At 36.9% G+C, this 25,769-nt stretch overlaps 1 protein-coding gene and 1 long non-coding RNA gene across 2 annotated transcripts in view; one reads left to right on the plus strand and one right to left on the minus strand.

The window, feature by feature from the left end:
• The window catches only part of pde11a (phosphodiesterase 11a), a 64,057-nt gene that overhangs the window by 13,932 nt on the left and 24,356 nt on the right, over positions 1–25,769 (plus strand). The window contains exons 3-10 of the mRNA XM_084725099.1: positions 7,331–7,420; positions 8,042–8,182; positions 9,332–9,396; positions 14,058–14,190; positions 16,964–17,039; positions 22,076–22,143; positions 22,232–22,324; positions 24,134–24,184. Coding sequence (XP_084581225.1) covers positions 7,331–7,420; positions 8,042–8,182; positions 9,332–9,396; positions 14,058–14,190; positions 16,964–17,039; positions 22,076–22,143; positions 22,232–22,324; positions 24,134–24,184 — 717 coding nt within the window. The remainder of the gene's footprint in view (positions 1–7,330; positions 7,421–8,041; positions 8,183–9,331; positions 9,397–14,057; positions 14,191–16,963; positions 17,040–22,075; positions 22,144–22,231; positions 22,325–24,133; positions 24,185–25,769) is intronic.
• Positions 1–25,769, minus strand: part of LOC146322943 (uncharacterized) — a 39,662-nt gene that overhangs the window by 5,546 nt on the left and 8,347 nt on the right. The gene's annotated exons all lie outside the window — the stretch shown is intronic.

The following is a 25,769-nucleotide window of genomic DNA, read 5'->3' on the forward strand; positions in this document are numbered from 1 at the left end:
TCATGGCTGCAAGAATATTTATGCGAGGAGTAATATGTGTCTACAAAGATTTGATCTGTTTTGACGTTACTGCATGGATGAAACATCTGCTGCTTAGTTGTTGTGACTGCTCTTTGCTCCTGGCATTTTTCCATGTACCTGCAATGTGTAGAACAATTTAATTATTTATGGATAATAGCTATTGAGCAGCACTCCCAGTGTGGTACAGTGTTTATTAGCTGGGCCATATTAGTGTCCATAAATTACAGCCAGTCAGTTCAGTATATTTTAAATGCTAAATGTGGCCATATGAAATTTTAATTTGTATATCTTATGGTGGCATAACGGGAAGGAACAGGATCATTCATTATCTGTTAAGTGTCTCTTATTACTTGGTGTTCATGTTACTATTTATGTAGATATTGACGATATATAGCTGTGACTTGCTTTGTAAGTTTTGTTGGGGTCTGTAGATTCCAGTTGCATAAATATTTGATGTCACCTTCAAAAGAAGCAATCATTGCTAAGTGTATTTACAAAACTGCTATGCGCTTTGCTGACACAAGCGAGGGAGTCCCATATGAGATCAGAGGAAATGGAGAGCTTCATTTTTATTCCTGAGAACAATTCTTGGCAAAACAACACTGGCGTCACCTCGCCACACATGCAAAGCGAAAACAGCTTTTCAAATCAACTAGTACTTGTTATTCACGTGGTAAGTGGAGAAAGAAAGAGTCGGCTATGTAATCTCCCTTGGCATGCCTCATACGAAATTCCAGTTGTAGAAAAGGAAGTCGTTGAGGTTCGAGGAACTGACTGTCCCTACGGCCTCAGCCAGTTAGTTTGGTTATTAAACCACTCTTTACTGGTCAGTCCACAGGTCTCTAGGCAAAACGTCTTGTTTGTAATGCAACCTTGTATAATGGGCTGCCTGACAGAATGTAATTAGAGAGAGCAGCGCTTTTCTCGGGTTTGCCTCTTCCACAGGCAGATCCATACGCCAGATCCCCAAAGTCCTGCTCGTTAATGAATCTGCTCTTACTGGAGCTATTGATGGCCACTGTCTTTCTGGAAGATCATTATTACAGAATTCCACAGGACAGCTGAAACAGTGTTATGTATGAGCTTATTGTTCAGCATCATCTGTTTCCCTGTGTCTGAAAACAATTGCATAAGGTGCTTGATTATGTATAATGACTGAGCGAAGTGCATTACATTAATTTACTCATTAGCATGACAGAGTAATAGTTCACATCACATAATGATTAGGAATGTTTTTAATTTTGTGTTTTGGTTTCTAATTAGCATAATTCTAAACAGTATTATCATATTTACATCAGTATGGCATGCCAGAACAGAAGACTTTTTTTTAAGGTGTTGTGTGGGGTTATTACTCCGTACTAGGACTGATACTGGAGTAAAAGAAATAAATATATCATATGATATTCTTTATCAGGGCTGTGTATTTGCAAGAATCACAATTTGTATCATGATACAGTGGTAATTCATCCATTATACTGCAATATATTGCAATATTGTAAGCAAGGTGATATATTGTAATTTTTCTACATCTAATTTTAGGAAAACTACCACAGTATAAAGAGCACACCACTGCATAAATGATGAGTTAAAAAGGTGTCTTTTTATTCAGTCAAAACAGTGAAGATTGAAGGAAGTAGTTGAATGTATTGGCTGCATTAACCACTGCCAGAATCTCCCTGGCTGTGCTTATTAGGGAACGGGTCTCTTCTACCACCAGGTATATCCAAACAAAAAATTTGGACTCACATTAGCAGGATTTATTGGTGCTTCAAGGATTGTTCTTCGCCATTGGAAGAGTCAGACAAAGCCTTTTTTTGATTAATGGTTAAAATTGACAATGGATATTGCTTCTTTAGCCTCTGATAGCAAGGACCAGTAATTACCACAGGAGGTTTTATGAAGTCTGGTCTAAGTTTTTTAATGTACATAAAGAAAGAAACACGAAGGATTGAAAATGTTCCTGCCTTTTCATTCAAACGTGCGCATTACCCTTTTTTCTTTTCTCTTTGTTTCTCTATATTCTTTATATGATTATCAGTTTTGCATTACTATCATTATCATTATTAGCATTATTTAGATTGAGTGCCAAGACTTGTTGTTTATTAGTTTTGTTGTGTCACTTGTTTCATGTTTATTAACTGTAGTGTGCTATATCATGTCACATCGCATTGTTTATAAAACAGAGTAATTAATAAAAACTTGAATTACAAAAAGAACAGTGAAGATTGATGACAAAGCTGTTATCTATCAGTCATGATATCACTATACAGTGTTTTTCAGTGCTTGTCTCAACCAGGCTAGGCTATAGACACCCAAGTGCAAATAGTCACATTGGGTGAAATAGCATTATTGGCTACTGGGGCAGCACTTGCCCCTTTCTCACTGAGGTGCCTTTAACCCCAACTGCTCAGTGGCTGGCAGATAAGACTGTGGTTGTACTGGGCAGCTTCCAGGTGTAACTGTGTAATTGTGTGAATGTGATTAGGGCGTTCCTGCAAAAGAGAGCCTCGCTCTCAGTGAAACTACACTGAAAAAATGTTTTTTTAAAAGAAGAACATTAGTTAGTCTATGTAGCTATCATAAGTTTGGTTTTGTAGCTAATGTTAGCAGTTCGTCTGTGTAGCTGATGATAGCAGTTGTTTTGTGTAGTTAAGATTAATTGTTGGTCTGTGTATCGTTAGTGTTTGGTCTGTAATCTGATTCCGTCGTTTTTGTGACTGTAATCCACTTACCTTTATTTGTATTCTAATTTTGTAATATTGTTACATGTAATCCATTACTTCCCAACATCTTGGTGACATATCATCTAATGTAAAGCCTGTGACCAGAAATTTAGGGGTGATTTTTTTTATAGTGATCTGACTTTTAAAGGAGCAGGTAGAGTAATCTTGTTTCACATCAGATCAGATTCACATCTTTTTATGTCCTGCTGATTTAGAGAAGGCTTTTATTTAAACTCACGTTGGTTATTGCAGTTCGCTGTATATCTGCCCCAGTCAAACATGACTCTCACATCTCCAGCTTGTTCAGAACACTGCGACACTGCCACATCACCCTGGTTTAAGCATGTCTGTGCTGGCTAACAGTTAGGTTCAGAACTGATTTAAAAAATCTTATTGATCACTTTTAAAGTAATCAGTAAATAGTCTAGCCCCTAGCTACACTGCTGACCTCTTAACCCTTTAAGAACCGGAGTACAGCCTCAGATCCACAGCCATGGCCCTTTTTGTTGTTCCACAGTCCAAGATCAGGACTAAAGGGGACCGTGCCTGTACCTCTTGAGGCTATTAGGTTGGCAAAAATCTCTTTCATCTTTTAAATCCCTCTTAAAAACACACTTTTGTAGATAGGCATTTATGCAAAACACTACCTGTGCTCTGCCACTTAGGAGTCTAGAACCTCTTAAAGGGACAGTTCACCAGAGTTTTGGAGATATCAGCTGTAGCAATGTCTGCCGTCTCTCCAATATAAATAAATGGCACTTGGCTTGTGGCGCTCAAAGCACCAAAAACTGCAGAAGCAAATAAACCCTAACCCAAAAAAAATCCTGTTTCTTACAGAAAGTTTTAAAGGAAAGGGGCACATCTTTCAAAGAGCAGCCTAACTAACATACCTTAGAAAAACATTTGTAAAATGTAAATTTTCTGTGTTTTTGTATTCAAATTTGAAATTGGACGAGGTAAGGCTAAATGCTGTGGTCACATTGAGTTTTCCACCCACTAAATGACAGTTATATGTTATCTGGAGGCATCTGTTTGCAAAAAAAAAAAAAAAAACGCATATTATTTTAGGGATTTTTTTTCACTCTTGAAAAGTTGTCCATGTCCAGGAAACAAAGTGTATGAGCTCTGTTCCGGAGGGGAGCCCATTCACAACCCCCGCTTTGGTTTTTAGTGCTGATGGAAACTTAATTGAAGATGATCACTCTGTCTGCAGAATAGAGTTGCTAATTTTATACATTTCCAATTAATACATTTTTAATTGGTAAAATTCTTAAAGTGATCAGTGATTTATCAATAATATCCCTACTACAGAACTTGCATTTATCATATGTATATGCACAAGGTGTTGGATATGATATATTTTGGTACCTATAATCGCGATATGAAATTTTCAGTATAAACAATCCTTTTTGCCGTTGCTAAATTCAGATTTCATCCATACAACCACTTGAAATATAACCTGAGAAATTAATGAAATGCAGCTAACCCAGGAGACCTGTTAGACTGTAAAGAGAAATTGCAGCAATTAGAGTAGGGCTTCTCAACCTTTTCCAGTCTGTGATGCCATTTTTAGGTCTACAATTATCACCATCCCAGCAATTAGAGAGGTCAAGTTGTCATGTGAATTCACAGCATGAATCAATTGTATTGCAATGTATTGTATTGTACTGAAATATGAATGCAAATACATGTTTTATATCTTTTACTAAATAAAATATAACATATCAAACAAATATAAATGGCCAATGTTATACGTTTAATTTCCTGCATCCTTCCTAACTCAAGGTTGTGGAAATATTTTTTTAGTTGACACAAGCTTCCCAGTTATCGTCACAGTGCTATAGGATTATGTTCTTTACATGTTCATTTGTGGCTGATGAGTAACTGATACATTATCTCTTCTAAAAGGTGAAAGAGATATCCCTGTATCAGAGGCCACAGCTGACTAACTTCCCATTCATGTATTGTTGTAGTGTCCCTACCCTCAGGTCGTGCCGAGGGCTGGTAAATATTAGTGGGTTTGTTGTACTGATTGTGTTGTTTACACAGCAGCCAGATGCTAAAGATAGATAACTCAACAAAGAGGCCGAGTAAGGAAGCACACAACCTAAATTCTATTGATTCCATGTTATGGGGGCTGAGTGTCTTTCAGATAAGGCTGCGGCGTGCAGTGATTGTATAGAATTTAACCTGTGTGTTCACCTCACAGCTGTCTTAATGCCGTGCAGTTGCAGCCACTTGTCTGCATCCTCTGCTCACATATTGACGCTCATTACGAATCAACAGCTGTGAGGAAGAAAGAAATGTAGTTCGATTACAAACCAGTGGGACGCTGATTCAGTTTCAGAATACACATTAACTATAGTCATTTGGCCACATCAAGTGATTACATTATTTATGTGAGAAAATATGAGTGAAATAAGGAATTTATGTTATCAGCCCAAGGCACAGCAAGTCAGACTATTCAGTCAAATGGTAAAATGTCAGTTGAATTGATTTATTTGTCCAACCAAGTAATGATGCCAATGAAAGACCATTTCTTCTTTGTTCCAATTCAAAAGCTAAGTTTTTCTGGGATGAAAATATTACTCATTCACTTTTTGTTTCTTGTTTTCTTTGCTTTCCAAAAGCTGTAATTTTAAAGCCAGTGCTGAAATTGCCAACAAATCAATATTATTTATTTGTCATTTTACAACAGAGGTTTGCACAATGAAACGTAAGTTGTTGATCCTTCATGCTACACACACACACATATAACATACAAATCTTTCAATTTCTAATAGAGTAAATTAAATAAATAAATAAAACAAAGCAATATATACAGTTATTTATATACATATACATGTATAGTCTTAGAAAATAATATTTCTTTAGTGTATTCTTTGAATTTGTGTCTGGGGGAATGTAAACAGCAGCCGCCAAAGAGTGTTGATAAAATAGTTGGTGCCCTGTAGTTTTCTAATGAAACAAACAACAAAAGTTGTTTACGTTCAGCGTTTCCCACCAAAACACAATGTGTGTGTCCTTGAGCTCTAACAATTGTGTTGCATTTCCGTCCTTATAAAACATCGTTCACAATCATGTTTACCGGCCAGTTTGTTCTTCACTGCCTTTGTTGGCTCATTTGTGTGGATGAGTGGAATGGTGTGAAACTATTTGCAGTAGTGTATTGCATTTCTTTGTGTGCTTGTGCATAATATTTAAAGACAAAAGTCTGTGTGAAGGAAAAAGGGAGTTTTTCTTCTAAATGTATTATACATGTTTGAACATAGTTGTTGAAAACGTGGGAAGACTGAGAACTATGTAGTACTAAATTCCAGTAGACTGTTGTTTACGATTTCTGTGTTCAGGATTTTTTGGGAGGACCTGAAACATTGCTCAGTGACCCAACACTATATAAGCCCCACGAACCAACACACAAACACTGCCTCTTCACATAACGGTCAGTTACGAATGTACCTTAAGTAGCTCTCTCAGTCCAAATCACCCCAGCAGTTCACTTCAGCTCACTTCAGTTCCAACAACCTCACGGAAGAGAAAAAAATACCATCCTGTCACTGTCCTCTGGTTCTGGTGACTTTATATACTTGCCGATTTTTTTCGTCACTCAAATTTGGCTGAGTGATTAATGACATGTTTATAGGGTGTGACAATCTCAAAACACGTGTAAAAGGTACATGTCACATTTCAATGAGCATTACATGGCTACATAAACAACTAGAAGCATATTTGGAGAGTGAAGACCTCTGCCTCTGCTTGTTAAACTTATTTAAGCTTATTTAAAATAAGCTTATTTTGGTGTATTGACTTGGAAAAAACAGTAAAGATGATTCAGACATTGGATTTGTTAAATAACTGCTCCATTTTTTTCCCCACAAATTCACTTCATATTGCCATAGACATCAGTACATTGCAGCTGACTTTTTTTTGCTATGTTAATAAAAGTGAAAAATGATTTGTGTAGCTGCCCTGTTGTCAAATTAGCAATGCTTTGGATTGGTGGCTTGAAGAGGGTTGATTGTTGAGTCTTGTCTTTCTGAGTGTTGTTGACATGACATGTTTCTACAGGGAAAACCAACTTCAGTCACATACTGATCTGAACGCCTTTTACCAAAATGGTTTGAGACAAATAAACATACTGTTACACTGATGCCTAAAATAAAGTGTCTACCCCACCTTGGCCCATTCTACACCTTTCTACCAAGTTTCATGAAAATCTGGCCAGCAGTTTTTCCATAATCCTGCAGACAAACAAACAAACCAAACTGAAAAGATAACCTCCTTGGTGAAGGATGTAAAAGCCTTAAGTTGTAGTTTTTTTGGGCAGCTCTAGAAAAATATAGCAGTAATTTTGTGACATTTATTTATGTTTTCTTCTATTTTTATCTATTTCCTTCTATTTTTTTATTTTATTGTTATATCACAATGTCTTCATTGTTTTGAGTGCTATGTGTATTATTTGCCTCTCTTAATGAAACAACTATAAATACATAAAATAAATAAATAAAAATAAACCTGTTTTTCTTGCATGATGATCAGTGATGACACATGTCTGCAGATTTTCTGAGTGTTCATTATTTCCACAGGTGCTGCAGATGTACCTGCCTTTCTGTGGTATTGCAATCTCCAATGCCCAGCTCTTCGCTGCCTCAAGGAAGGAGTACGACAGGAGTCGGGTAAGGGCCACAGGGCCAACCAGGATAACAACCCCCCATCCCTAAGATCAGCATTACTTCCTCCCCCCTGATGCTGACATTGAGGCCGACTATCGATCAGCAGCAGCCCACTTGCTGCCACTGCAGTGGGGGATCACAGAGCAGCATGCTGCCCTGCATGGACGTTTTCTCTGGATCTGGGTGGGGGATGGGCCTGGTCCATGATCTAAATCTCCAAAGAGATGCACTAATTCATGTCATACATTGATCTGTGATGGAAAAGAACATAATGAGAACACAGCTCAGAGAACAGAGGAGAAAAATGAGGAGAGCTCCCTTTACACCGTATGATTTTTATGTGCTTGTGTATTAAATTGGATTGGCAGTGCCTTAGATAAAGGGCCTAATTTATTTTTATTGGAGGAACTAATCATGTTATATCATCGTGTTGGTTTATGGTTTAAGGATAATAATAATAGCCATGGTCTAACAGCTGAGCAAGGCAAAACATTTTTATTTAAGGGGTCCTCACCATTACCTGCTGACAGACTTCTTATTTAGAGGACTTTACAGCAGTGTGTGGTTCAGATTGTTGGGAGTAATGCCAGTGGTATCCATCTCTTTTCTGCTGTTGGTGTTCAGGCACTCTTGGAGGTAGTCAATGACCTGTTTGAAGAGCAGACTGACCTGGAGAAGATTGTCAGGAAGATCATGCACCGTGCACAGACGTTGCTAAAATGCGAGCGCTGCTCTGTTCAGTTGCTGGAGGACATTGAGTCACCGGTACTGTTCTTTTTTTTCTCTCCGCTCTCTCTGTACATTTGTGCATGGGTGGAAACTAACAAACAAAGTACATTTACTCAACCACTGCACTTAAGTACAGTTTTGGGGTACTTGTAGTTTACTTGAGTATTTCCATTTTCTGCTACTCTATATTTCTTCTTTACTACATTTCAGAGGGAAATCTTGGAATTTTTATTTCAAAGCTATAGCAACAAGTTAATTTTCAGATAAATATTTTACACAAAACATTAAGCTTAAGAAAACAAGACATTCATTAAAGGGATGATTTGGATTATCTGAACTGGGGTTGTATTAAGTAATTATTAATAGTCAGTGTATTACCTACAGTGGATGCCAGTCAACACGCCCCCAGACTGGTACAAGAGTACCAAGAGTACCAGGAGTACAGACAGGGCCAGCAACAAAAAACTCAATATCAGTTAAAATATATCCTATATGTAGAATATTTTCCCAGTTTTATCTTACCTTCAAGCACCCTTTTCAGAAGGGAAACTGTTGTTTTAAACAAAAAACTCCATTGGTGAAATCAGTGATTTTACGCTGCAGAACACGGTAGGTGCTGGTGTACCGCTGTCTCAGTCTGTTTATGTTATTGTGTGACTTTTGTGGCTCAGGACTAACCTTTGAAAATATTGAAGTCACACGATAACACTAACAAAGTGATTGAGGTGGCAGTAGACCAGCAACTCTTGTGTCAGAAAAGGTTGTCAATGTAAAGCGGTGAAAATATTCTACATATAGTGTACACTTAAACTTACATTGTCTTTTTTTAGGTGGCTAAAATAAGTTTTGTTGCTGACCCTGTCCATAGCAGATCATTGCTTTGCTTCCTACACTGGGACTCCTGCTGCTTCTCCAGACTACTGGTGTGCCGACCACCATCTAGTCTAAATAATACACTGTCAATAAATACTTTATACAGTTCCACTTAAAAAAAACAAACTGCCCCTTTAAAGGAGAGGATCTGAATACCTCTCACACCACTGCATGTACGTCTGTATGTCTGTCCTTTTTGTCTACCTTGACTCTTATATTAATAATATATAATATTTATAATAATACTGAGTGCGTACCGCTATGCATTTTTTCAAAGAGCTTTAGTGATATGTAACCTTTCTCATCTGTCAGGTGGTGAAGTTCACCAAATCTTTTGAGCTACTGTCCCCTAAGTGTAGTGCTGACACTGAAAGCAGGTATGTATATTGTTTCGGTGTTAAAATCTACTCTGTTCCTCAATAACCTCAGGTTTGATAAAAAAAACAAAAAAACAAAAACAAAGCTTTGCCTTCTCTCACTTCTTGTACCAGTATACTTTTCCTTAAATTGTCCCATCTCCACATTTGTTTGCCTTGACACCTGTAAAATTCTGCACAGAGCCTTGTTTGAATCAGTAAAGCGTCTACCAAGGACAAAAAAATAGGGAAAGTATTAAAATTGAATATTCTGTAGTGCTGTGGGAGTAATATGCTGATTCTGAATAGAAGGCATACTGTAGGAACCCTACTTAATTGGGTTTAGCTGCTTCTCTCCACTGCTAGGCATGGCTGAGTGGTGAAAGAGAGGCTTAATATTGTGTGGGATGTTTATGGACAAAAACTAATGCTGGAAGCAAGACAAACAATCCCCGGAGTCCTGCACTCATCATAACTGATATGGTCACTTCAAGGCAGTAGTGATAACTGCAGTGATTTAAAAAAAAAAAAAAAAAAAACATCACACAACAAAAGAAAGATTAAATTTGCCAATAGAGCAGAACAATAGACAGATATTACAATTGTGATATGAACCACAATTTTAGTAGAAAAACTAATTTGTGCAGTTCATTGTCACTGAAAAAAAAAATAAAAATGATAATGTAATTTTTGCTAGGTCTGTACCAAACAAGCATGTCCTTTTACATCTGAAGAATATTGTAGGCACAGATATAGAAACACAGAGTGTTCACGATTGAACGTGTGTCTGCCTGTCCACAATACAATTGAGAAATGAAGATTTCACTACAAAATCAACTGTAACACGTTTAATTTTGAACTGGTTTTCATGAAGTTTGGTTTGTTGTAAACCTGACAAATTGAATATAATAGTGGTTACTTGTTGCAGCGAAATTCAGTTACTAGGTTGGATCTAATCAGCTCAATGCCATAAAATTAACCCTCTGAAAAGCCAAATACCTCCACTGGGACATACAGGCTCCAACCAAAAAATGTGCATCATCTAGTGTAAATTATTAAGAATTTCAGCTTTTGTGAGTTTTTACAAAAAATATATTGTATTTGTCAGTGTCCGAATGATTTTTTTTTTTTGAAAAATTAAAGATTTACAGTATTTGTTACATCGTGTACTGGAAACTGTCCAGCCTGCAGGAGAGGAGTCATTTTATGTGTCTCAGGGTTTAAAGATAATCTCTATAGATGTTCTTCTCTTAACTGGAATCTGGGGAACAAAAACATGTGTATTCTATTGACTTAATTATTAATACAATACAAGCTACCGTATGGCTTTATAACTATACATTTTTTGGAGAAACTCACAAAAGCTGAATTTCTAAATAATTTACACTTGATGCTGATCATTCATCAGAGCCTACAACTGGTTGTTGTGGGTATTCATGAGGTTAAAGCTATTAGAAGAAGATTTCATATTTTGTCAATTATGGAGGCCCCTGTTGACAAAAGTGGCATTGTTTCCATAGTAATAATGACAAAAATAAAATTATCTTAATAAAAAATCTCCCCGTTGTTCCTGGCTAAAGTAAAGTGTCTGGGAAAATGTAAAAAAAAAAAATGTAAATACTGGCTTGTTTTATCTGATTTCATAGAGAATCCAGGTGCCTGGTGGCAGGAATTAAGAACATCTATGTAGAAATAGTCAATGGTCTTGTTTTGTTTTTTGTTTTGTTTTTGTTTGTTTTGTTAGAGGCATCGGTATTAAATTGAGATGAGTTCATAGCCAGTTAAAAACTCCTTCACTGTAAAGATGAAAAATTTGAAAAAACTCAAGCTTTCAAAGGCAGTATACTTTATTTCTTTAGAAAAACTTGAATCTTTGAGATTTAGAACAACCCCCCAAAACAATGTATTTCATAAATTGTTGACTAAACTCATTGAAGTAAAAGTAAATAATGATTAAGAATTGAATATTTTCAATTGCAACAGTTTATTTTCATGCACACAAATAATGCAAATCAATTTTGGAAGACATTTTTTGTTTTTTTTTACAAACTTGAGTTTGATTCAAAACTCAAAAATTTAATTAGGGCACTCGTCTTAAAGTTATGAGTTTTGTCACCTTTTAAGAGTAAATTGTAGGAGCTTTAATGTTTTGGAACTGAGTCTATTGCCCATCTTCATAACAAACCAAATTTCATTAAGACCGGTTCAGAATTAAGCGAGTTACAGTCAATTTTGTGATGAAATCAGCGTCTGTCAAATAAGCATTGCATTGTTTACTAGTGGATCTTGACTTCCTCAATATGGTGATCATGCAGACGCATCATGGAGACACACAGCAGCAGTCAATGAAGTATCTAAGTTTCTTTATATCTAGGATTGTAGGCAGGGGCATCTCTGTAGCATCACAGTGTTTCATTTATAATGGCATATTGTGACACGTTTTACTTTTATCACAAAAATTGCAGCTTCTGCAGCCATATTTCTATAATATTTAGACTAATTGTTCAGCTGTATTTGCCAGTCTTCTAAACACACTCCTACTGTTCTGTGTTTCTGGTGAAAAATAGATTTTTTTTTAATTATTTTTATAATTTATACATGTATATATAAGAAAAAAAAATTGTTGTTTCAAAAACTAAAACAACACACCATTTCAAGCCAAGCTTAAGTGACAAAAGTACAGCGTCTTTGTGTTGACACTGCTCGTCCTGAAGGTTCACATCTGAATAACAAGGGCTGCTGTGCAAGATTTATGTGTGTAATTAAGTGAATAAATTTGGTGTCAAAAGACGAGCGTACTGTAGGATTTCTAATGTGCCTTACAATCCCCAGCCACCCCCATGGGGAGCATAATGTTGAGCGAGTGTACAGTGCTGCTGGTGTGTCTGTGGCAGCTAAATGACAGACATGGGACAGGGAAGAGACAGAGAGTGAAGACAGCAAGAAAGACAAAGGAGTTAAGGCATCTTTGCCATCACACCCATGAGGTTTACTCCCTGCCGCACAGTGGGTCTCACATCCTCACACAGCTGGATCACTAGATCAAAGGGATTCAAAACATCTGACATCAGTGTCTCTCCATCTTTATTCTGATCTTGAAAGACAAAGTCAGCCACGCTGAACATTTGCCTTGTCGTGTTTGAAGGTTAAAACGTCAGCGTAAGCCCACCGCAATTAATGTGAATGGGAAGTCTGTGCAGGGTTGCAGGTGTTTCTATGGCAGAGTGTGGGGGCGTTTGGCAATAAGGAAGACAATCACACAATTAACTTTTCATTACTTCATAAGCTGCAGGAGAAGCTCACTAATATCTACTGTATGAGAAGTTCATTAAATGCAAGTCAACGTAAAACAGGCGTCCACAAGGGGAAATAAGAATGGCCTGCAAACTTGCAGTACAAAGAGAATAAAATGTTTACAATACTATAAAAAACTGTTTTGGTAACACTTTCTATGACAACCTGGTCAATAATGCATTATAAACACACTAATAATGCATTATAATCTGTCTATATCACTGTATATTTATAGTTCTAAGTATTCATAAATATTCATAATTTATAAGAAAAGTTAGCCTATAGCACATTGTAATTCATTTTATAATGACTTATAAATATCATATTACCTCATAATTGCTGGAAACTCACTGGCATTCTTTCTCCAAGGATTATAGTGTATTATAATTCTCATAGTTGTAGCACATTATAATCTATTTATAATGTGTTTTTTGTTGTTGTAAAGCACTGTAATGTGATTATTACTCTATGTGGTCATCAGGTGGTTTAAGTGAAGTAATTAAATTCCCTAATGAAATAACCTTAACCCTTCCATCTGTGTTTCTCACTTTAAAAGGGCATTGTTAAACCAAAATAGGATATACATTTAGAAATGACATATAATCAGTCAACATTACTCTTGTAAATATTCTCTGCTATTAATATTTTCTTTTCATTTTACCATTTTTTCTGGGTTGCACCAAGAAAGATTGATTTAATCATTAGTTCCAATCAGACTTTAGCAAAACTAGGTTTAAAATGAGTAAATCCAGATTTAAATTAAATTAAGCAGAGCTCTGTTGCACGATTAAAATGTAATCTCAGTTAAGTAAATCCAATTAAAATTATTTAAACTGAAATTAAAGGAGTTTAACAAAATATTAAAGCTACTACAAGGAGTTTTTAACTGGTTATGAAACAGTCCCAGTTTATTACTGATGCAGCTATATGACCTGCATATGATAACGAGACCTTCCATGAGAAGACCGGCTATTTCAGTTATTCCTAATGTCTGCTACTGGGTCAGATTCTCTGTGAAGTCAGATGAAAAAATGTCAGTGAGTAGCCAGCAATCTGAAGTCTTATGATAATTCACCTTATAAGTCACTATAAAATTCTTTCAAATGTGTTAGGATTATTGTTAAAAAGCATTAGGAATATTTATTATTGCTCATAATGATAAATATACAGTGTTATAGGCAGATTATAACATTTATTTTATAATATATTATAGACATGTGTCAAAGTGTTACAGAAAGTGTTACTTACGTTTTTTTTGTGTGCTAAAAGTGTGTGTGTTTTTAGAATCAAATCTCTCCTCAGATGACACAAGTGGACAAATTTGGCCTATTACTTTTTCCCCTATTCTCTTCTTTTTGTCATCGACCCATCTTCTCTTCTGACCCTAGTTTCAAAGACAGTATGGAGAAATCGTCTTACTCAGACTGGCTCATCAACAACAGTATTGCAGAGCTGGTAGCATCCACAGGACTACCCGTCAACATCAGTGACGCCTATCAGGATCCTCGCTTTGATGCTGAGGTAAACACACACTAACACAACTTTCAAATGTGACAACACTGGGATTATATCCAAGCCAACTGATCTCAACAAGAACCAGTAAGAAGCATGTCTGTGACCGTATCATTCAGGCCATAGTATTTATAGAGGTACTGCTTGGTGTTGAAGATGTTTCAGCCAAGAGGCATCTTCGCTTCCACCGGCTGGTGTCGAGGCCCAGACATTTTAAACCTCTGTGGGATGTTCACACATTGATGTCACATGTGAGTCAATGAGGTCACATGGGATTCATTAACGCCTGTGAAACTGCCTGGGGAGGGATGTCAGGATGGCATCGTAAGGATGCATTCTGACCAGTAGACCGATGGTTTGAAAGAGAAATGAAGGAGACCAACGATGTCAAGCTGTAAGATCCGTCCCCGAGCTGTTTATTAGTTTACACTGCGGCCTTGATATTTAGTTCAGGGTGGTTTCAAAACAGTTTTACTCCTTAATTAATTGCACTATGATCTCTCGCATGATTGTCGTAACCTTAAGGACTCACCCAGGCGTGAAAATTAAAATGGCTTCCAGGCACTGGAGCCAGTGAAGCCTCTTGGAAATGTCTTCAAGACCAAACATGAAGTCCTGTGTCCTTTGTCATGGTACTTACTCATTTACTTATAGCTCAATTCTGAAAAAGTTGGGACATTGTGTAAAACATAAATAAAAACAGAATGCAGTGATTTGCAAATCCTATTCAATCAGTGTTCAATTTAACACAGTACAAAGACAACATTTTACTGATTTCAAGATCTATAATCCAAAATATCATTAAAAGATTCAGAGAATCCAGAGAAATCTCAAAACATAAGGGGCAAGGCTAAAATCCAGTATTGAATGCCTGTGACCTTTGACCCCTCAGGCAACACTGAACACATAATTGCATAGAGGATACTACATGGGCTCAAGAACAGCTTGGAAAATTGTTGTCAGTAAACACAGTAAACTCTGCCATGCAAAGTGAAAGCCATATTATCAACAACATCCAGACACGCTGCTGGCTTCTCTGGGCCCAAGTTCATCTGAGATGGACTGACACAAAGTGGAAAAGTTATAAGTGGCCTGTAGTCTAACAAGTCCACATGTCAGATTCTCTATCGAAATCATGGACGTTCTGTCACCATTAATGCTGAAAGCTATGTACAGGTTTTGGAGCAACATATGCTGCCATTTACATGACGTTTTTTTCAGAGACGTCCCTGATTATTTCAGCCAAGACACATTCTGCACATGTTCTAACAGTGCAGCTTGGCACCAAAAGAGTTCAGGTCCTAAACTGACCTGCCTGCAGTCCAGACCTGTCTCCTATTGTGTGGTGCATTTTGAAGCGTAAACTGCAACAACAGAGACCCCAGACTGTTGAGCCCTGCAGTCATGTATGAAGCAAGAATGAGAGAGAATTTCACTGTCAAAACTTCAACAGTTGGTGGCCTCAGCTCCCCTTCACGTACTGTCCATGGGCAGTAATTATGGCAACAGAGCCTGTTCAAGTGTATTCTATCTTTTAGTACTTTAAAACAAACAAAAAAAATCATTAAGGGTTTTATTTTTAATTGACACCATGTGATCAGAAATTACATACTACCCATTTTCCTTTTCCTCAGCTGTAAATTGATCTCTGTTGGCTCATTGAAACCAGGAAGTGACCACCGCAGCGCCCTGTAATGATGCTGCACAGACCTAAACAGAATCCCACAGTGGCTTGCACAGCAGTCCACTCTGCATCCAGCTGCAAGCAAAGAGGCAACGTTGACATGGTCAACCTTAAGCAGCAGTGACAGAAAAATGGAAAATGTGTACTGGGCGTAAAAGCTACCGACAGGCTCTCACTGAAATGAATAGAGGCAGTAACTTGCTGTTCTTGTCTTTTAAAGGGCCTTAAGGGTTCTAACTGTACACTGCATCCTGCAGTTCCTATGCCTCTTACTCTTCCATTAGAAGTGAAGGATGTAAGCATAGTTAATGGTGAGAGTATATCTTATTACTAGGGATTTTAAATATTGTTTTAAATCCTTCAGGACTAGTGCTAATTTTTTCCAAATATGTCTCAAATGCATTAATGTTTGTGCAATACAAAGTATTTGGAATCAGTTTTCTCTACGTGAATTTTATAACGAGCAAATTTATGATTTAAATATGAAAATAGTAGATTAAAAACTAAGTAAACAAGTGGCACTGCAGGTTAACTGTAGATAACTAAAACTAAAAACTAAAACTTTTTTAGATAACTGAAATATAAATAAAAGCTACATGAACTGAACCGATATTGTGTACTTATAAAACAAGCTTTAAAAATAATCAGGAAATATCTTAAGTTTTAGTTTTTGTCAGCATAGACCCCTGTATTATAATTCTTTAAAAAAAAAGAAAATTAATACTTAAACTAATAAAAACTAAACTGACAAGGACAAACCCACTCTGAGTTTGTATCAAGACTTAATTAAAAACAAAAAATAAAAACAATAAATAAAAATAAAAACTAATAACATATACAAAACTACATTAACTCTGGTAGCACTGCAACTAAAGATTATTTTCAGAATTCATTAATTTGCCAAAAGTTTATCACATTTTCCTGACGCCCAAGGTGGTGTTTGTGAGATGAAAAGGGTTTTGCTGATACACAGAAAGTTTTAACACCCAGTCCTATTTATACTCAGAGCTAAAACAGAGAACTGTGTGAGGAAATCTTTTTTTGCAGATGGATGATAATTCTCATTGAATACTGTATTTACACTCCCACTCTTTTTAGGCAGACCAGTTCTCGGACTTCCACATCCGCTCTGTTCTTTGTGTTCCCATATGGAACAGCAACCACCAAATCATTGGTAAGTTAACACAGAAAGCTTCCTTTTCTCTTAAACACATTTGATGCCTATAAAATATGAATAATTTCTTTCTTTGGCAAGTGTTTGTATAAAGGTATAAAGTTAAAGTAGTGTAATACACTGTGTGGCCAAAAGTATGTGGACAGATAATCATGACACCCATGTCATTATGGAATTAGAAAGCAATAGATATTAATATACAGCATTAACAGCTTCCACCCTCCTGGGTTAGCTTTCCACAAGATTTGGCAACCTTGCTGCAGGGATTTGATCCCATTCATCTACAAGAGCATCAGTGAGGTCAGGCACTGAGGCTGGGAGATAAAGCTAGGGAGGGGAATTGATAAGATTTTATTTCAATCCTGGAGTTTAAGAGCATGTTTGATAGCAAGATGTTTCAGTGTTTCCACCCTTAGTTGAAATGATCATTTTATGGACATTACAAATAGCACGGTAAAGCCATATGCCTTTGTAAAAATGAAGCCATGTTTTTGACTGTTCATCCACAGCAGATGCATGAGTTTGACGTCACTGTTTTGCAATGCACCACTGCCAGAGAAACAGGCTGGCATCAGTAAAAGGAAATATTAAGCCCAGAGGCATATGATTCCGATGGATTGGACGATTTTGATCCAGCTGTCAGTGGTTCCAGTACATGATTCCCATCCCAAGATTAAGTCTTGCTTATAGTTGCTAATTTCCAGTTAATTCTAAAGGTGTTGTGAAGATCAGTCTCTGTGAGCATCTTAAGGTCTTCCACACCAAGGCCTTTCTTTATGGACTTTGATTTGTGAACAGGAATATCGACACGTCAAAACCATAGACAGTAGAATGAGTGGACAGAGCCACCCACTGGTTTACTGTTTTGAAGCCTTTAGTTTGGTGTAAAGGGATTGCCATTTTGTTCTTACAACCAGAGCATGCAGAGTACTGAGCGTGAAACTGGTGGGGGGCCCATGAGTTGGGTGCTGCTTGGTTTTGTCTTGTCAGCAGGAAATAATGGCAATCTGCCTGGTCTCTATTTTTGTCGTATATCTTCTAAACATTATGCTAAAATGTATCTGAAAAAAACTTTACGTGAGGAATAGGCAATGTAGTAACAACATTGTGATCTATACTATCCAGTTTCACTGGGTGGACTCACTGAGTATGACCTGTCAGTCACAAGGCAGCGACACCCTAAAGTATACCCTGCTTTATTGTCCATTTTACTCTAAATGGGACCATAATTTACAAATGAACATCATGCTGTATAGAAGAAGACTTGAAACTAGAAACTGAGACCATAAAGTCATTAGGAAACTGTTGACTGAGGTAATAAACGATAAAGAATACAGGTTCACTGCTGTGTTGGCTTCACTTTTCAGACCCTAAGTTCTGTCCACTGATTTTACTGTCTATGGTTGTAACAGGAAAGTGCCTTGTTCAAACTGTTACCAAAAAGTCAGAAGCATACGGTGATATAAAATATCATCAATGTAGCATTAAGATTTATCTTGATTTAACTAACAGGATTACCTCAAACCATTAAAAACAGCCCTAAATAAAAAGACAGAGGGGTCCACATACTTTTGGCCACATACTGTATCTATGCAGATATGTGTCAGTGGTAACATCATGTAGCACTCATATGCATTCATGAAAATGTTCCATTTTTCTGCATAGTATATAATATTGGAGATAAGAGGAGGGGTTGAGCATGTGTTCAGCTGAGGCTGCATATGGGAGATTAGATGCTCGTTGCACCATCACTCCACACTTGGAGGTGGAGTTCCCTTCTTCTGGCTGTGCGCTTTGTGTTTGTGAATCAGCCCCAGGCCAACACCACACTGACACTCTGATAAATCATTGATCTCTTGTCTGGTTTTGGTGCTGGATATTGCGGGGAGGAGCACTGATAGCAGCTCCACTTGGTCCACTGAGATCTGACGCAGGAAGTCATTAGTTTTATTTGAGTGCAAAGTGATCAGCATATCTGCCGCAGATGGTCGGTGAAGACCTGTGTGTGTCTGTGTGTGTGTGTGTGTGATGTCTGCGTGTCCTCACGTTTATTTTGCGTAGGTGTGAGTGCACTTGTCGGGGAGGGAAGAAGGAAGAGGAAGAAGAAGAGAAAGAGTGAGGGGAGAAAGAAATGCGGTGTGTGTGGGTGGCACCTGAGGTTTTTCCAGTGTGAAAAACCATTACACAAACAAATCAGCAGGAGATGAAATTCTCAAGTCAAGGATACATTAAGTTAGAAAATGAATGGCGTTGTGTCATCTACCAAGGTTACAGCCAGCTCCTTCAAAATGTATCCAAAAGAAAGAAATACTGTTGTGACTATAACAATAATGAGCTTTAATGTTAAATATCAAATGTCAGTAAAATCATATTAACACTTCCTTTTTTATGGAAGCCCTTAGAGGCAAGTGAAAAAAAAAAATCTACATCCGTTTTCTAAGTCTGATCAAAATAGTTTTATCTCCGGTGTTTATGTCTTAAGAACAGGTGAAAAAAGTTTTGCCAGGATAATCTTTCTATAAGTTCCTTTATTTTCAGCTTTGAAACAAGTTAAGAAAAAAAATGGGTGGATTTTTTTTTTCTAGAAGATAAAATAAAAGTTTTTCCACAATTGTGTGTAAGTTATTTTTTTCATTTATGAAAGCAGGTCAGTTTTTCAGGTGTGTGTTGTTGCAATACTCATTTCAGCCACATGAGGCTGAATAACAACAACAAACATCCTTAAAAATGTGCTATTCATCTGCCAAAAAAACCCCAATCACCTGCAAAACGGTGTTTTTTTAACTGATATAAAACATAGTTGAAAAAAGTGCTTTATCTGCATTCATATTCAGATATCTCTTTATAGAGATTAGTCTCCAAATCCAGTCTCGCATCTCACTTTGCTGATCGGACTGTAAACAGTGTGCAGCACATGGAAACTGAGGTCTTGGCCTATATCAGTGTTGGAAAGAATACTGACAGTCTCTAATCAAGTAAAAGTAATGTTACATTAGTGAAATATTATTTAACTCCAAGTAAGTTTTTCTTTTATGACATCCCAAAATATCTGCTTTGAAACAGATTTATTAAAGCCTGGTGTCTGTGTGAATATGTCCTTCTTCATCTTTGCACCTGAGGTTGCATGGGGATTTTGAGTGAACGGCCTTTTTCCAAGTGCACACACAAACTGTCAACTGGATTGAGATCTGGACTGGGCATGGACATTGTTTTTGTTTTTAAACCCTTCCTGTGTAGCTCTGACAAACTTGCTAATGGTGCTCTGTTTGTTGTTCCTCAAACTGCCTGTCTCATTATGGTTAACAGCTACTGTATGAAGATTACTCTGGGTTCGGCTTGTTTGGTTTAATTTCTTGAGAGTTAATGTAGAACTGAACCGGTTGCAGCACAAAAGTTATGAAGGAGCTGTGAATTATTGTCATTTTATGTTTTTTGTTCATTTTTGTGATGTAAAATACCACTGGTGACATTAGGAATGGTGTAGTTAAAGATTATGCAGTGGCCACGGGGCTCTAAGCAGTCATTTAGTTTGCTTATGCTTGGGGCCACCTATGCTGCAACTCATCACAAATTACATGCTCATTACAGAAGGAGCAATAATAGATCTGAGAAGACATCAGGCCTGTATTTTAAATTTAATGACACCATAATGAAAATTGTTCGTAGCTTCAGTGCTAATCCTGATTCACCTCTGTGGATCTCCAGCTATACATTGAAATTAAAATGTCACTTTGGTGGCAGGCTTGTTTGACCTCCTGGAGATAAATAAAATGGTAATGCATTGTGTAATTACTTTTTAGCATAATTTCTCAGTGACAATAAACGTCAGTGTCTATCAATTAAATGTTTATGCTTTATCAACAAAGACTTTCACTGTCTTTAATTAGATGATGGGAGAATCCATCTAAACAGGGACTACTGCTGTCAAATAAAGAGGCTTCACTCCCATCACAGCATTGTGGGCAAGAGCTGGATGCCCCGTCAAAGATAACATTAATCAAATGCCAATTTAAGCAGTACTGTATTTTGGCCATTTTGCATAAATGTGTCGTTATGATAAATTTAGCTGTTTTCACAAGGTTTTTAATATAGTTTGACACAACAGATATCTGAATATACTGTTATTTATGCGATGGGATGTTGTGTCTGTGTCAAATTTACATTAATAATGCATGTTAGTCAATGACATGAAGTCTGTGGGCTTGATCCTCTTTTAATCAGAAGTAGTTTATATGCACTGAAGCCTTGCAAATATCAAGCCTAAAACATTAAGACTGGGTTGTACCAACAAAGGTTAATTTACAACTAGTTATAATCAGAATTTAGCAAAACTGGTTGTTTAGTCAATCAAAGTTTAGTGATGTAAACCAAAATTAAATTAAAGTTTAATTGATATGGGGATGCTTTCTTACCCAAATTAAGAATAAAATAAAATAAAATAAAATAAAATAAATTTGCATGTTGTTGGGACCTAGTAAGTAGTCTATAAAAAATGGGGAAGCCACTAACTTATAATTGCTCTATATTCTTTTAACAAAACTTTAGCCTACATTATTTGCTAGCAAGCTAAAAAGTTAAAACACTACATTACTTGCTAGCCAGTTAAAAAATTAAAATGTTACATTGTTTGCTTGCTAGCTAAACAGTTAACAAAAGCTACACTGTTTTCTAGCCAGCTAAAAAGTTGAAATGCTACATTGTTTAATATCTAACTAAAAAGTTAACAAAATGTTACATTGTTTGTTAGCTAGCCAAAAAGTTAGTTAGCCTAGTTAGCCTACTCGTGATGGCTCAGCAAAGAAAGCTCTCATTTCTCCCTTAAACTTATTACTTAAAACTTATTGGCTGAATAATAGAATTGAAGCTTAATTGAGGTTAAGTAAAATGAATCTTTCCTAATATTAAGTTAGTTTAAAATTTTAGTGCAACATGATTTAAAGATTAACCATGATTTAATCAGGTTTGAAAAATGAATCCTTGTTGGTGAAACCCAGCATGAGTTGTTATTTTACAGATAAACTGCCTTTATGTAACAGGTGTGGCCCAGGTGCTGAACAGGCTTGATGGGAAACCATTTGATGATGCTGACCAGCGCCTGTTTGAGGTATTACAATTACTTACTTCTATTTCTTTTTCAATGTGTATTGGGAACTGTTGTTGAAGAGTATGTCTGCTATTTGTTCTTCTCTTAGGCGTTTGTGATCTTCTGTGGGCTGGGCATCAACAACACCATCATGTACGACCAGGTGAAGAAGTCCTGGGCCAAACAGTCTGTGGCTTTAGATGTAAGAACACGACATCCCATTCTATTTCTTGCAGCGTGCCACAATTTGAAAATAAAAATATGAAATGTTGTCAATTTTTGGAAAATAAACTATTTAAGAATAAAAAAGTAGCTGAAAAGTACAGTATGAAAATGTATAAATATATTTCATGATTAATTACATGCCAACAGTAAATCATTTTGATGCCTTTAACTTGACTTCTGGTACAAAGTACATGCACTTGTCTTGTCTTGGAAAAATCAATAATTTTACCTCACAGAATATGAGTTTGATGGGCTACTGCTGCCCTAATCATTGAGTTAGTTAGGTAGCTATTTTAGAAAATTTTCACCACTTTACCTTGCCATCAGACAGCCTTTTCTGACAGTAAACTGCTGTTATATAAGCTAAATATCTTTCTGTATCACTCAACCAGACTCATTTTGCAAAATCAGTCATTTTACCTTGCAGAACAGCACAGTTGCTGGTGTACTCCTTTTAAAACACAGAAGTCACACAATAACACAAACAAACAGATGGAGGCAGTGGTAGAGCACAAACTCATATGTTCTGTGAGGTAAAATGAATGTTTTGCTAATGGAGTCTGGTGGCTTTGGAGAGAGCTATATTTGGCTTTTAAACAGTGGTTTCCTATCGGAAAAAAACTGTCTAACACCAAGGTAAAGCAATGAAAATATTCTAAATATAGTGTACATTTATACTGATACTGATTTTTCTTACGTGAGCTTTTTTTTTTAGATGGCTAAAATAGGTTTTGCTGCTGACCCTGTTCACAGCAGTCCATTGCATAGCTTCCTCCTGCTGCTTCATTAAACAGGGTTGGGCGACTGCCATCTACTGTAGATAATAGACTGACTTTGGATGAGTACTTTATACAACGCCACTTCAAATAATCCAGAGAATTCCTCTAAGCTGGTTCTGCACTGTTCCTTCTTTATACTACAGTTTCCTTTTGTCATGCCTGTATGCTCACTGTGTTAGCTTCCAGGCCCTCCCTTGGATGATTTTTTTCCCCTGTGCATCCTATCTGTTCTTCTATTCCATTACCTATAATGGTATCTTTATTTTCCTTTCCAGTCAACATATGCTCTGTGCTGAAACATTTACCCAGAAGTCAGTGGAAACAACGGCTTCTGCTGCTGCATGGCTAATATAAAACCTTACTTATTCTCTCTCCAGGGTCTTTGTGCTTGGCTCCTTTTTTTAGTCTCATATTTCCACAAGAATGTACGTGTGAAAAAAGTGCTGATCCCTCTTTGTAGATAACGTTCTCACAAAGGTTTTTATTGAAAATTAATGAGAGGCAGTGAAAAGCAATCCCTCATCTGCCCCGCAGTATGTAGCCATTCAGCACTACTCAGCCTTTACAGTATGTCCTTAGATTACAATGGGGAGCTTTCAGGTGCATTATAGTAGTTAGCACCACTCTGTTTTCAAGGTAGGAGAAGCAGAGAACAGGGACATAGAGCATTTAAAGGAGAGGCACAGAATGAACTAATATGTAGATGCATTGCTTCTGGCAGCATTGAATAAACATGAGCGTTTATGATCAAATAAGCAACTGCAGGTCTGAGCGAGGTATTTCTCTCAGGAAATGAAGGGAACATGGCGATGGAATCAGGTCTGACATTGCCGCTCTTGTAGACTGTTCTAGAGGCGAGTGTTAACTTCCTCGTCTGCTGTAATACCAGTGTGCAGTTTTTTTTTCAAGCCGCAGCCACAGTCATGCTTCTCTCTGTTAGAGCCCCACCGCTTATTTTAATGATTTGAAAAATACACTGAGTGACACTGTGTCATTATTTTTTGCAGGTTCTGTCTTACCATGCCACTTGCTCCAAGACTGAAGTTGACAAATTCAAGGTAACCGATATTCACCGCTGTCATCATTACATTTGTCTCACCAAACCTGTCTTTCTCACAACACTCACAGTTATAGGGTTGTATTCAGTGTTTTTTTTTTTTTTTTAACTCTGAGCTCAACACAGATATTAAAGTTGCAACTCATGTGAGACACTGCTTGTTCTTAAAGCCTTTAACAAGAGAAACATTGCTATTAAAGGATGAGGCGGGCGATTTCCTATATGAAGCAGGGATAAATCACACACACATAACTTCAATTGTTGTTTTGTCCTTTCTGCTGCTCTTGTGGTCTTTATTTTCTCCACACTTTTATGTTATTATCTGTGGAATAAAAGTAAAATAAAGCTTGGCTTCCATCGGGGGAAATAGTTTCCAATTTACAAAAATAAACAGATATTGCTGAAACTAAACCAGTTCAGTACAAAAAAAAAAGGCAGTGGCACATATATATTGTATATATGAGTTTTTTCCCCACACCATCCTGCTGCCTGAAGTACTCACTGTAACACCAAATGTGTATCAAAGGTGAATGTTTTTATTAGTGACCCCTCCTGTTGTTCAGACTGTGCACATGCACATGGTGCAATGCACATCATGCCGTTAGTCTAACACTACTTCGTACAGTAATGTTTTAACGCATGTGAGAACACTCCAACAAAGGCGGGTAAGAAGGTTGCTAGCAGACTTGGATGTCAGCAATAACCCGACGTAACCGTAATGTAAGACAGTGTGAGCTTGCTTTTTGTCTTTTTAATGTTTCTAATGTCAACTGGCATCATATAATTCACAACACTTGGTTAACATACATCCAGCCTCATGTGGGTCTTCTACCAAGTCCTACTGTCTATCCAAAAGCTATAAATATGTAGTAGGATGCCAGTCATTGCTGCCCTCTGGTGGTCGGAGGTATTAATAACTCTAAGCAATAATGGGTACAATGACACATAGAAATCTGATAAAATAAAATAGTATAGCTATTATATATATATAATATATATATATGTGTGTATTTAAAAATTACAGAAAAGTTACATAGTACTTTAATGAATTATTTTTATATGCAGTAATTCAGTAAGGTAAGTAAAGTAAAAGTAAGGTAATTCAGTTACCTTTGAGAGGAAACTAGCAATGTAATTAATAACTAAATTTCAGTAACTTGACCAACATTGTTTGTGAAAAGGAATGAATAGGCTCGGAGCTGAGTGTCACAGACAGAGTAGGCAAGTTGGCATGCGAGACGAACAGTAAGAAAAATGTAGAATAAGCCAGCCTTTTCCTTTGAATGAAATTTGTGAACCAAGAGCAAGATCATAGGAGTATACTGTGTATTTTATTATGCATATTTTCCTTTTAATAAAATGACAAAAGATGTTGCTAAAAAGGTAATTGCAGTTTGGAGGTACTGTGTTCCTGTGTATGCTTTCTACGAAACAGAGGATAATTCACAATAAGAAGTCGTCATACCTCTGTAATAAATCAGTTTGTTGATGCATTTCAAAAGGAGCCATGTGAATATTTTCTGATCTTTCATGGTGAAGAGAGCCTGTCCTTTATAAATTGCAGTGCACACTCACTCGGTGTGGAT

This window comes from Lutjanus erythropterus, chromosome 8 (genome assembly GCF_056507025.1).
Source record: "Lutjanus erythropterus isolate fLutEry1 chromosome 8, fLutEry1.hap2, whole genome shotgun sequence".
Lineage (NCBI taxonomy): Eukaryota > Metazoa > Chordata > Actinopteri > Lutjaniformes > Lutjanidae > Lutjanus > Lutjanus erythropterus.